The sequence below is a fragment of the Sturnus vulgaris genome, chromosome 5 (assembly GCF_052056855.1).
Source record: "Sturnus vulgaris isolate bStuVul1 chromosome 5, bStuVul1.hap1, whole genome shotgun sequence".
NCBI lineage: Eukaryota > Metazoa > Chordata > Aves > Passeriformes > Sturnidae > Sturnus > Sturnus vulgaris.
The window spans coordinates 65,391,972-65,406,191 of record NC_142247.1 but is presented as its reverse complement, the minus strand read 5'-3'; the positions used below and the strand labels follow the sequence as shown (position 1 = coordinate 65,406,191).

At 35.8% G+C, this 14,220-nt stretch overlaps 1 protein-coding gene and 1 long non-coding RNA gene across 5 annotated transcripts in view; one reads left to right on the top strand and one right to left on the bottom strand.

Moving 5' to 3' along the window:
- Window positions 1-14,220, top strand: part of PCLO (piccolo presynaptic cytomatrix protein) — a 322,162-nt gene that overhangs the window by 251,649 nt on the left and 56,293 nt on the right. The window contains exons 18-21 of the mRNA XM_088165885.1: window positions 4,557-4,628; window positions 7,242-7,422; window positions 8,617-8,811; window positions 10,037-10,219. Coding sequence (XP_088022011.1) covers window positions 4,557-4,628; window positions 7,242-7,422; window positions 8,617-8,811; window positions 10,037-10,219 — 631 coding nt within the window. The remainder of the gene's footprint in view (window positions 1-4,556; window positions 4,629-7,241; window positions 7,423-8,616; window positions 8,812-10,036; window positions 10,220-14,220) is intronic.
- LOC148223743 (uncharacterized) overlaps window positions 11,401-14,220 on the bottom strand; it is a 38,091-nt gene continuing 35,271 nt past the window's right edge. For all 4 annotated transcript variants that reach the window (XR_015804086.1, XR_015804088.1, XR_015804087.1 and 1 more), the window contains one exon: window positions 11,401-12,584. This is a non-coding gene — a long non-coding RNA (uncharacterized LOC148223743). The remainder of the gene's footprint in view (window positions 12,585-14,220) is intronic.

Sequence of the window (14,220 nt, the reverse complement as noted above, 5' to 3'; positions counted from 1 at the left end):
ATGTTGAATGCTTTGCATTTCTGCTTTCCATTTGCAAATCCCCTCCTTTTCCCTTCCTCTGAGACTATTATGCAATGTTTATGGTTTTAAGTGTGTAAACTTCATTTGAGCACCACATATCTTTTATATTTTGGTGTCTTGTCACTCAGAACCGTGTGCAGAGAACACTGTTTCTTTCCATACCTTTCCATGGCTTGTATCTACTGCTAAGATACCCGTGTGTGTGACTTTTGTCCTACAAAATTCCATGCCCTGGCTTAGAGAATCTACAGTGAAGCACATTTCTAAATCCCAAAGAATTCAGTGCTAATGATAAGTATCCTCTACAGTCTGAAGAACTCTCACCATGTAAGAGACCATCATTTGTACTCATAACCCTAACAGATCTTTCAAAATAGTTGCAGATATAAATAGAAATACAAGGCAATAATTGCATTAGACTGAGAATGTGTTCTGTTCACCCAACAAGCAAAGCTGCATCACACATTGTTACACAGAGCTAGCAGTCACATTCAAACATAAATTCATGAATTTTTATAAACACTATTTCTTCAAAGAAATATTTCCTTTCCCCCATGCTTTTTTCTCTCCATCAAAGCATGCGTTGCTTGCAGACAGCAAATAAGTATTATTAAATATTTCCTAATATAGTTCTTTTAACGTCACTGTCTAGACTTTAGCTGTTTATTCAACTTTTTTTTCCTTTTCTCTTTCATAAAATAGCTGAAATTAAAGTGAAAATAATTATGGGAAATAGATCACTCTTTGAAATGAAACAGACTTTTTCAAGGTCGGAATGATTAGTTTTATCATATTTATAGCAAATTTTACTTTGACAGCTGGAGAAAAAAAATTAAACTGTGAATATTTAGTAATTTAAGGGTTTTGTCAAGTAATAAAGTGGAAATAATTACAATTTGAAGGAAGACTGAGTACACAAATATTACGAATGCTGTGCAGTAATTGCTAACTCAAGTCCAATACCTACTAAGAGCAAGAAAGAAAGCATTAGAATAATTTAAGGAGAAGGTGATAAAAGATGTAAGTTCTGTTGCTGGGGAGGCCATTGGTATACTCTATGACCACACTGTAAGGTGTGGCTTTCTTTGCCTCAATTTCTTACTTGCCAAAAAGCAAATAGAAGCATTTACTTATATGAAATAATTCCATAAAACAAATCGTTTTGCTGTAATTCAGGTCTGTAATTTGAAGGCAATATATTTAGAAAAAGTAATATTTTCAAAATCCTTGAGTGATGTGGAAGTCTATGTCTTATTTCCAAAAGTAAGGAAATCTTTTGTATCAATCAGTAAGGTGTTGGTATTTAAATCTTATTTAATATCTAGGACAAAAGAAAGTAAATTTCTAAGTGACCTATCAAAAGTATTTTTGTCCTCCTCCAAATTACATGAATATAGAGAAAAGAACAATAAAATGTTAAACATGAATGTAAACAAAAATAACCGTCATGGATTACCTAGTACATCAATTTCCACTCATAAAACATCCTGACTGAAATGACAATATTTTGTATTATTTCTGAAGTAATTGCATTAATATGCTTTTAACATAGAACTAAAACAAGCTACATTAAAATTATTTCTTTCCTAATGCAAATCCTAGTATGAAATTTTCAAGGAATATATGGAAAATATTTTCAGTAGTGCATATTTAGCTACACAGGCAGACATTATCCATAACATCCAGACATTTAAAATGAGAAACCAGCCCTTCTGTACCTGTGGAGTTAGTTATGGCTTCCATAGGAGACAATATTTTTCACATTGTCTGTTTCTGCAAATTCCTTAATTTTCTTTAAAATATGGCTGTCCATAAACAGCCTAAAGCTAACTGGAGTTCACATGCAGTAATGTGCTTCTAGGTGGATTTTTGTTTATTTTATTTAATTGTTACTTTTTTTTTTTTTTTTCCCCACAGTACTAAGGCTGAAATTAATAATTGTTTGGTAACACTTTTTTCAGGGTATGTTCAGAACTCGGATGATGTTTGCAATATGTGGAAATGTTTTCCTTCTTTTTGTGACACTCATTCTCCTGTTGGCACATTCCCACTTGCAGAAAGCCATGGTCACACAGATAGAGGGTTCCTCCAACCCGTTTCAGTATTGCTGCCTGTTATACTCCTGATGAGCTTCTGAGCTTCAGGATTCACAACCTAAAACTGATTGATGTAAGGCAGAACTCTGCGTTGCTGGGATGGTGAAATGGCTGCTTTTAAAATCAGCAACCATCTAGTGCTCTTTGCCACCATGGTGGTACATAGATATATCTTTGGAAAAGCAAATTTTCCTCTGCTTTGAGACTCATTTCATGCACTCTGCCTAATAAAGGTCTTTCCATGTTTTTTCATCAGCATCAGATTTTATGAAAGCTTTATTAAACTAAAAGGCTTAAAATAGACTGTGCAAAGAACTACAGAGTACTGTAAGTTTTCATCAGTTTTATTATCACTCTATTACGAAGAAGCAGGCAAAGTATGGGTGCAGTTACTTGAAAATCTTTTATTTTTTCCCCTTTCTAACAAAAATTCTTCAAACCTTAGGGTTTTTTTCCCATTTTCTAGATTTTTACATTCTTCTCTCTGTCCTTGAACAGTCATAAAGAAGAAATCTCCTCTCAAAATAGCAACGTCTGTGACAATACATTTCTGAAAAGTATTTGCGCTATCCCTTTTTAAAATGGTAAAAATACATATACTTAATATATCACCTAGTAGAAAATTGTATCATCCAGGAAGCCAAGAGCATCATGGACCGATGGGTGCTCAGCTCAGTTTTTCAGGTTATTTTCATGTTGCAGTTTCAATACTGTCTTGGAACAGCAAAGAAAAGGTATTTTATTCAGCCAAGGAAGTCAGCTTTAGAAATATTCTGTAAGCAATGTTCAAAAAATGATCTTTCTGTTCAAATTTTACTTTCATTTTTGCAGGATATTTTTTAAAAGAATGCTTAAGAAGAATATTGCTTAATTATGTAAGAATAAAACACAAAGATTAAAGAATTGCTCTCGAATATTTAAAAAAAAATCTTAGGTTTCAAGTTGTGCTGTTGCCTGCTTAAAGAGTACATTGTTGATGCTAAAAATAGTTTAATTCCCCTTTGTGTGGGTTTTCCAGGATATGCTGATTTAAATTTTCTTTTCATAGACATTGGCTTTGCATAGTTGTACATTTTTCTAAAGTTGGCTGGGAGCAGATGATATTCTGAATACATAATAATGAGATGAAATTGTCACTTCAAGGCAATTGCAGGTTATTAGGAACTGTCTTAGTCTGTTGCTGCATTAAATCAAGGGGCAATGGAGACAAATAGATGAGATCATGGTGCTGATAACTCCAATGTTGTCGTTTTGATCCTGGATGTACAGACCATCCACTTAAGATTTGCACTCGATGAGCCTTGTGAATCACTCCCAACTCAGAATATTCTGTGGTTCTGTAAATAGCCAAGAGTGCTTTCATTGCAAGTATATGCAATATGTACAATAATTGGTATAGCTTATCATTTTGAGCAATGACTTGGTCCTTTGCTGTCTCTCTGTGCCCAGCAGCCAATTAATAGAGCAGTGAGTGACAGGTTGCTTCTGTTAGGGTGACAACTTCAACTATCATGTAACAATTCTTCCTGTGAATTCTTTTATTCAAGTATGTGAAGAGTCCTCTTTTCCTCAGTAATGCTTGCATTCTTAATTTATAACTTCTCAGCCTGACTTTGCAGACACCCTACAACCTGCAGGATTTTGTCCTTCTCTCTTTCAAGCCACTCGAATTTATTGCTGCCTTTCCAGCCACCTTATATTTTTTTGCCCTAGCACACAAAATCAGTAATCAATCCTGCCCCTACATATCCTCAGAGACCCCTGGAAAAACACTCAGGTCAGTCTCTACAATAATGTCAACTGCTTTGGTCAACAGTGTCTCTGTCCTGTGCTTTTGTCATATAAAAGATTACTTTTTTCTTACTGTGGCTTATAGAAGAGTGCTTAACACAGCTATCATGCTTAACAAGATCTGCAAATAATGGGTTTTGACAGCTGTCATTAATACCCAACAGTACAACTTGTCCACATGCCTGGATCACTTGCAGACTCTCACTGACTACACTGAATTCTGCAGGCATTAAAGCCTGGTCTTCATAGATGAGGTTATATAAATAGGGTGTTTGATACAATACCTTTGAAATTCACACTCAAATGCACTTCAGGCAGATGTCTGAGTTCAGACAGATCTGATGATGAGAAAAGCTGCGGGAGCAAAAAAATGGGGTCTTAAAAATAAGTTTGACTCTTTTAGTGGACATAAATTCTACCCAAAACAATTCGTGGAAATTCCTAAAACAGGGCCAAGCACAAGCCCATCTGACTTGATAACAAATAATAGCACCAAATTATTTTTCTCAGAACAAGGTTGATGAGAGGGTGAAAATTACCTACCTGTCACTATGAAAAAGGACACATGGAGGAAATATTCTATAGAAACCACCATAAAGATTTGATCTGAAGTTTATGAGGTTAATTTTGCTTTTACTTGAATTGCAGCTGAAAAAGAAAACACTGGAAGTGACTGTCTGGGATTATGATAGATTCTCCTCAAATGACTTCCTCGGTGAAGTAAGTATATTATTTCTTCCTCTCTACTAGTAACAATTGCAGGCTGTTATTTTGAGACTGGGCTCTTTCAAGGTATGGTACATGTGTTAAGTAAATTTTTTTTTTTTTACATCCTAGTTTCACTGTTTTCTTCATAACAAATGGTCATGATTTCTTTGATTTAGACATGAAAGATATATATCCCTTTTATTTTGATTAACTGGGGACAAGTTAATTTAGGACCCAACAAAATGTTAATTTGCTGAAAATGAGTACTTTTTTTGAGTGTGAGATAGTAACAATGTTCACAGTGACTCCAGGGGAAATTCTTGTTATGACTGAAAGCTGTCTGACTTGATCTTCCATAGCATAGGAAGGCTGAGGAGGTATTAGTCTTTGTAAATGTTTAAAGGATTAAATTCTGCCATCAAGCCATATTTTAACACATGCACAAGTATCTTTTAGTATGAGCAGTTTAGTCTTGCTGATCAGTCTCATTTTTAACATTCTCAAATAGTAATATTATTACCAAAGTATGACTAAAGGCAAAATCTAATCTTGTAATTAATAATAAATAAGATGAGTGCTCAGGGGAAGAAGGCTTTCTCTTTAAAAAAAGTAAACAAACATATGCATATATAATGCAGAATTACCAGCAATAACTATGATATAAAAATAATTAAAGATGTAATTGCAAATAAATATTATAATTAGAAACAGAAGCACAGGAAAATCAATCAGTCATACAGAGTAACTGAGAGTATCTGGGCTCATTCTACATTTGAATTCTGCAAAAAAGCCACACAGTTCAGCTCCAGTTTCCCTTTGTGTAACTACCAAACTGAGCAATCAGTGTCACTATTCGAACAATTACTAAAATAAATGTATAGGAAGCTGCTACATGATTACTTCTTCCTGCATACTGTGACCATATTCTTGTTGAGTTCAGCATGTTTGTCCAAATGCAGGACTTTACTGAATATTTACATCCTTTTTTAATGACATTTAGAAAAGGGATGCTTCAGCAACTGCTTCTGCATGAAAATTTAAAGCTTTCCCCTTTAAATTTTCTTCAACTTCTAGAATTATTTTTTTGTTTAGTTGTGAAAGCAGTTATTCAGGGAAGCAAAAGGAAAAGACCATCCAGTGTATCTCAGCATCAGGATGTCCAGAGGAATCCTGCACCATAACATCAGATGTGGGATATCCAAATTGAGCCCCAGAGACTTGGTTGAATAGAGCCAGCAGCACCTGTGTGCCCCAGAGGAAAAGTGGCACATCATGGTCCATATCCATGGAGAGTGACACCTCTCCTCCTACAAAGCAGAGCCCCCAGGCTGCACTGCCTATTGGCAACAATCCTCAGCCATGCTATCTTCCCAGTCATTTTCAAAGCTTGACTAAAAACCACAACAGGGAGCATGCTAAATAGTTCATCTGTTAAAATTAATTATAGGCCTAACCAGAAAGACCAAGCCAGATCATAGACAACCTATGAAACTAAAAGGAAAAAATGAAAGAAAAAAGGTTTTTAACCTAGAAACCATCAGTTGTTAGGAGACTTCCCCATTCCTAAACTTGAAGAGGCTTTCTCTAATGCAAGGTCTTGTAATTAAGTGACAAACACATTGTTCCCTGAGGTAGTTGCACAGTTTATTTGTCTAGCAGTTTTAAAACTTCCCTACCTGACATTAGTTTTAACCCTGTCACTTTAGAGCCAGACACAGAGCTATTTTTGGCCTTCCATCCTTCAAGACTCTCTGATGAATTTCAGTACTTTACATCCCTTAGCCCTCTCAACTGCAAGCTTATTAAGGGAGGAAAGGACTTTATAAGTGTCAATGCTCTTTTTGTTTTACTTCTGGTTTTTTTTAGGAAATTTCACGAAGTCTTGATAAAAATGAAGGTGGCTTAGAGCAGATTTCATCTACAGTGTTTGGGGTTTTTTTTTTAACCAGTTTATTTGTTTCATTCCCACATTACTATTGCTCTTCCTTTTTTTTTTTTTCCTCAGTAATGTTTAGATGCCTAAATGGTCTGTTGAATTCTATTATTTTTGTGAAGTGCAAGAGTAACCCTGTTTTTCTCTTTTTGTTGCTATTTCTGGATATGTGAAATTTTTAAACAGTCAAGAAGCACGAGTCTCATATTATTGAAGACCTTAATAAAAACAAATATGAAACTTTACAAACCCCCCCCCCCCTAAAAGCACTGATAAAAGGGAGAAAATTATACTGTTTGGTTATCCTGTTAGAATATATCTGTACAGAGGCAGAATGGCTGGATGTCTTTTTAATGTCTTTTTACTCTAGCTGTCAAGCTAGTGCTCACAAGCTGCCCTCTAAGCTGCCCAGTCATCTTTGTGTGGAGCTACGCCTGAGTCAAAGGGCTCAGCTCATAGTCCTTACTGAGGTCCAGGTGAGAAGACTTGTTGGTTCAGACACATCAATATGCTACTGAAGCTGAGTTTGGGGTCCCAGCATGCTCAGAGTCCTGAATATGTCAGCACACAGCCTCATGTCCTTCGCTCTTACTGATTGCAACTTCTGACAGCACAACTCTAGTGTCTTCTGCTGTATGCAATCATTAATAGGTCAGATACAGGCCGTATATTATACTTTGATTTATTTGTAGGTATTGATTGAGTTATCCAGCATCTCTCAGCTTGACAACACTCCTCGGTGGTATCCTCTTAAAGAACAGAGTGAAAACATAGATCATGGGAAATCTCATTCTGAAAAGAGTAGCCAGCAATCTCCAAAACCATCTGTCATCAAGAGCAGAAGTCATGGAATCTTCCCGGACCCCTCCAAGGGTAGGAATTACTTGGTGCACCTGATATGAAATATTTTCCCAGATGATGTGTAAACCTTTGCTATGTGTAAGTTCTAATAGAAAAATAAAGATAATGGTATGAAGTTTGTATACATTTTTATTAAAAATGCATTTATCTCTGTGATTAATTAGTTAGAGACAAGGCTTAAATTGTCTCAATCTTGCCAGCCACCTTACTGAGTAATTATGTCCATAAAACAGCAGCATAGAGACTCTGTGTGCCTTGCTCATCTCCTATAGATTCTATGCTCTTTTCATTTTTTTGATGGCCTTGGGCAAACTCAATACATATTTAGCTTTTTGCTTTTCATGTTCCTTAAATATTCTATGAAATCTTTTTCTTCTGAAAATGCCACGTTAATATTTTATAGAACAACAATTCTGCTGCAATAATGCATATGCATTTCTAGCCAATGATAATGGATCGCAGCACAGCTCAGTTGTATTGGAAATCAGTGGAGCTGATATAGTAGAAATATACTAATGTTTACAAAAGCAGAATTGATCTCAGTGTCTCCTGCTCCAAGAAATTTATCTCTAATTCTTTTATTTACTGAGTAGTCAGTGGACAGGTGCTCTCTTAAAACGCATTATGTGTCCAATCAAAGCAAAAATAATTCCATCTACAATCCAGATGAGAGCCCCAGAGGGACAAGACTCTGCTCCATCTCCTCTCTATTTGTCTGTGTAACGTTTTGCCAGGGTCTGGTGTCTATATAAGATGTCTGTCTGAATTAGAGGTAAGTATAGAAGATATTGTAAGTTAGGCTGTGATTTTTCTGATGGCATTATTCAGAATAAATGACTTATATTTGCTAAGTGTTTGGTACTGGTGCAGGTGATGCTGTTTAGCCTTGACATACTAAAGAACAGAAAGTTGAAAACACTATGCCATCATTCCACCACTCTTGAACCAGCACAGGAGGTCGAATTCACAGGTGACAAAAAACCAATACTAAGTAAGTTAGTCCCTGGGCCAGGTAACAGCAGGGAAGTAAGAAAACAATGCTTCATAAGAGTTTCCTAATCATGATATATCCTGATACTTTAAATGGAAAGGCACAGCTTAATCTTTATTCCTTGTTCTGGAATTCATCTAGAAAGACCAGTCAAGAGAATTAAATTGTTTGTTTTTAATAAATGCAAGAGTTGTACTTCTTCATTTTCCTGGTAGACATGCAGGTGCCCACCATTGAGAAATCCCACAGCAGCCCAGGGAGCTCCAAATCTTCTTCTGAAGGACACCTGCGCTCTCACGGTCCATCCCGCAGCCAAAGCAAATCCAGCGTCACTCAAACCCACCTTGAAGACGCTGGGGCAGCCATCGCCGCTGCTGAAGCAGCTGTGCAGCAGCTTCGCCTCCAACCAAGTAAAAGACGCAAATAAATTCCTCAGCATGGCAGCTTAATGTTCATCTGTTGCCTTTTTCCCTGCTGTCCTTCCCTTTTTGGCTATTTTTTTTTTTTTTCTGTTCTTGGCACACTGTGCTCACTCTGTTCAATGTCTTTCTTTGTGTGCCTGTGTGTGAATACATATAATTACAATATACTCTTGTATTTAGAAGTCTTTTATTTATTTATTTATTTGTTTTATAAAGACTGCAGTGAAACTGGCTGTTTCTCCATCAGTCCCTTCACTCATGGTCCATGATGTTCCATGGTCGTGCATGACTCACAGAGAAGTCTATTGTTTTTTGATGTCACTAAATACCTACCTATGAAATAATCAAAGCCTGCAGAGATGCAACTGCCAGCTCTTCAAATTGCACATAAGACTGAGACCACATTAATAACAGGATGTATCTGAAAGTAGTAATCATGAAGGACAGTACTATACACACAAAAGATTTGAAGTTAAAGAAACTTTTTTTTAACTACACGGCTGAGATTTCTATTTTTGAAACATGACTGTAAATATCTATTTTATTTTTTTTTGAAAGGAAATATAAGGCAAGCTTCTTTATATCTCAGATAAGATTGTGTTAGTGATGAGCAGAACAGAAATACAATAAAAACATTAAACAGAATAAATGCAAAACCATTAAACATACAGAGCCAGTAACAACAAAAGATGTCAGACAGTTGTCAAGTTAGCAATCTCAAAGGGAGTTGAGAGCTAAGTCAGGTGTCACAGTTCAATTTTTCAAGTAATTTTTTACCATGGATTGATTAAGGGTCAAGATACATTTCATCTGATAACTTCAAATAGGTTAATGAATAAAGGATTACTCTCCAGAGTATACTTCAGACCAGTACCATCTGATTGCTAGCTGAGGGTTTAGTTGATGGTTAATTAAATCTTTCTGACTGTGAAGTCATTGTGTTTGTCTTTAGGATTTGTTGATATGCCATAAATTCACCATGGTATAATGCAAAACTGGGGGAAAAATATTTCCCTTGTCTTCACTGTCATTAATACAGAAACAGCCAGTTTTGATACTCTTTAATGCTGTGCATGTGGTGTCTCTTTGGTGTTTGAAAACACTACGTACTTAAATACAGAAAAAAAACACTTCTGTTTGCATGAATAACATTTAAGCTGGTTCCATCTGAGGATACATACTCTGGGTTTCCATTTCACCCACACTGCCACAGCAGCACATAAAAGCGGTCAGTCTAATCATGCCAGGAAGCAGCACAGACACAGCATAGCAGGAGTCCTCCCTATTCAAAGAACTCAGTCTGACAATCTGCCTCCACCAGCCAATGACAACAAAGACCAAAGCCAACTAGCCCTCAGGAAAGTGATGTCTGATGGACCAGTCAAGCCTGAAGGAGGTGAGCAGAAAGACATGGTTAAGAAACCAACTACATCCCAAATACTTCTTGCCATGTCAACTAATTCATTGTGATATTCAATTTTTTATTTTACCCCTCCATCAAGTGCTGTAAATGTTAACATGAATCAAGAACTCTGCTTGATTTTTCCACCTATCAGCGCATAAATCCATAATGAAAAACTGTGCTAAGAAGCATTATGAAACAACTAATGTGTGCACTTCCATTCCACTGGAGTACCTGGAATTCTGTTGAAAAGTAGTATAGCTTTGCTCATGTTGTTGCCTAATAAAACGCATGCATCCAAGCTGGTCTGCTTAAGCATGATTGGACATTTCTTGTACTGTGACGAAAACCTAACTGCACATTTTTGTTTCTGAAAATGTAATTTGGATAATAACAATTCCTATTTCCTCTTCCAACACAATTATTATGTTAACAGTCATTAGCATAGATAATTTTTCAAACCACCAGTGGAAAGGAAAGGAGTTTTGATCCATGTATAGCTCAATCTCTTGAGAATTTTCCTATCAGCATCTTCAAAAATTATTTTCTACTTGTAGGCACCTGTAATACCACATATCACCAACTTATTCCCTCATCACAAATAAAGAGCCAGAATCTTAATCAGTTCAAATTGCCACTGTTCTTTTGACTTCTGGAGCATCTTGTTTATTTCCGTGGAATCTGAGGGATAATCCAAATAAATGTTCTAACTGAACTCCCAGATGTTCTCTTGTGCTGTAATCCCTTCCTAAGCTCTCAAGATTCATTGAAGGTTTTTCTGTCAACACCATTGCACACATTGGACAATATAAGCTGGCTGAGAGGGGTGCAGGAGGGAAAGAGAAAATGGTACTTCAGACAATATATTCGAAAGGCATTCAGACAACTAGTCTGACATTAAAACAACTATTAACAGGGCAAAAGTAACAGATCTGTTCAAACATATTTAGAAATGACAAGTTTTTCTTAGGAGAGCCTTTAGAATTCTTCCATAAATCCATATATTTACACAAACACACAGACACACACACACACTATAGCTCAAGTCTAGACACTCAGCTCAGGCAGAACCAGAGAGTGTCATGGTATGAGCTCAGACATCATGTGTGAAAGCTGCATTACCACTCCTGGGGGATAGACCACTCAAATCTCAAATCTAAATGACTCTTACGATCTTTTGAAGTGTTGTGTCTCTCGAGTTTTATTGCAGCCTCGTAGCCCTGTGGTGATGCCTTTTCACATAGACGTGTAATGCAAAACATTTGCTTGTGATATAAGGTTGAATTAAGGTTCAGATACACTTTTATAGTAAGGAAATAGTGAAACTGTAGTCTTCAAGTACCTGTGCCAACAAAGTGTTATTCCATCTTTTTGAAATTACAAAAAGACTATGTACTGATATGTACATGGTTCAGCAATATTGGAAGCATCATAGAGAGTTATGGGAATAAGAGTCCACATTATAAATAATAAAGGTCCACATTATAATAATAAGAGTCCACAATAATATATAAAAAAGGTTAGAATTGTTATGAAGAGATGTAGTACTTTGGTCTTTTTACTTCTGACAAATAAACACAATGCATGGCCACCTACAAAATATTTACAAGTCTGGTTTCAGACCTGTGGGATGTTTTGACTTCTCTTTATTGTACCAAGGATAGTTTGTCCATATTTATTTATATAAGGTGGGCCAGTAGTTATTTTGAGGTTAATGACTCTCATGACTTTTAGCAGGAATGAAAAGCAAGATGATTTCACTGCAGTTTTGTGGAGTATGAAAGTAAAATGAGATGAGTCTATAACCTCAAATGGAACAAGCAGCAAAGATACTCAAAACAGCTTCCAACTTATGGACTTCTTTGTGGGATGAAGAGATGATAAAGGAAGGAAAGACTTCCCCTGCATTGTGAACTATGAATATTAGGGCATCATCAGTTTCCAAGTCCATTCCTAAAGGGATGTTGCATGTTTGTGGTACCCACCTCCATTATAGCCTACTTTTTTGGTAACTGGAAAAGAACACATTAGGAACCACTTTAATAACTAGAACAGTCGTCTTGGCAAGTTAGTTATTTTTTGTAATTATGTCTCAAATTCCTTTACTAAGGAAGCAGTATGGATAAACCACAACATTATTATTATTATTATTTTTACCACAGCTCTTTCTCTGTGCATTTATTAAACAACAGCACCTTGTAGAGAAGTTGTTTGGGTTTTTTCAGCCCCAGTACACAACAGTGATGGAAATGATTCTATGCTGTGAAGTCCTTCTATGCCGAAAATAATCCTCAGAGAGTGTCCTCCTTTGATCTGGTTTCTCAATAGCTTCATTTTGTTCTCTTGAATTGAACTGGCTCTAGAAAAAACAACAGACCAAGCAAGGCAAGAATCCTCAGTCATTCTGAGAGTGTCTCAGAGAAATCCTTCTCTGTTTCTGATTCCTAGGACACTTTCTATTGTGTCTTTTTTGTCAGTTATTAATTCTGTGTCTGTTGAGAAGTAACAAGAAAATGATAAACAAAACCAGCACCTATAGTATAAATAGCAAACTTTGTGAATACAAAGGTATTTAATCAGTTTTCTGTTGAACTGAATTGTTTCTGTATTCCTTTTAAAGAGTAAAAAATGTATTTAAATCAATCTGATTTAAAATCAAGGTGAAGATGCAACAAAAAACATTGTTTTTTTGTTCAGAACTTTTGTGAAATCCAACATTCAGCTACAGCAGTCAATTAAAAATAAACCCTGAAGTATAATTTTGTCTTTGCCCATGAAAGATAAGAATCCAGAGAAACCAACTGCATGGTACACTTTTCAATCACATCCCTCAGAGAGGAACAATCACATTTCAGAGCCAACTCTTTGAAGCCAGAAGTTGCAAGGGATCCAAGTCAGAGGAAGAGAGCAGTGCCTGGGCTTGAGTTAATTAGATTTAGGTTTTGTGCAATATATGAATCATTTCCAATTACACATTCACATAAAATTAAGCACATTCCCTTCAACATAAATCTGTGTATTAGAGTTTATCCACCAGATGAGTCAGTTTTAGATACAGTGTAAATCAGTCCACCACCTTTTCAGTCAATAATTTATCCCACAAAAGAGTCTTCTCATTGTATGGAATTTTCTTCGTAGGTCAGTTATGTTTTAAATAAATTATTTTAGGGTTCTTCAGATACTGGAAGAGTTGGAGATGTTCTGATGATTATCACCAGTTCTCTAGATACATGCATATGAAAGAGTAGATGTATTTGGAATATAATTTTTACTGATTTTATACAAAAAAGTATTTTCAAATCTAGCTTATAAATTTAAAGGAATGAATAACATGCTTTAGTTTTAATACCTTCCAATAAAGTGAATAAGAAAGACAAGGAACGGGAAAAAACTTCAGCATCTCTGTTAAGCAGAGAAGTGCAGCACCTCTTCCTCACCACGGTAAAAATTGTAGCTTTTAGGGAAGTAAGTTCAGAGAAAAAAAACAAAATATATTGTGCATCATGTAGTCAACATTTATCTACAGAACTGATAATTTTTTTTAAATTATACACTTTTATAGGGACCTGTGCTCTCTATTGGGATGTAGTTTAATGGGTAAAATTTGATGGACTTGTCCGTATTTGCACAGAAAAAGATGCCACATTTTCCCCTAAAGGACAATAATTATACAATGAAAAATCAATTCCTTTATTACCTTAGAATATCCAGGGGTGAACAACAAACCCCATTATTTTATGACCAAATAAGAGAATTTCTAGACATTTATTTTTAATCTTCCTAGCATCATTGAAGAACAGTAAATTAATATTTAAATAGCAACTATGTCAGTGAATTTAAGTCTCAACATCATCGTAGCCCTATACATTTTTTATTCTTTCCAACAGACACTCATGAAAGAGAAGTCAATATGCTATTGCTTGTATTTCATTTGTTGATGGATGCCATAGGCAGCTCCTTTTCTATTTGGCCCACATTAACCCAACCGAATAAAC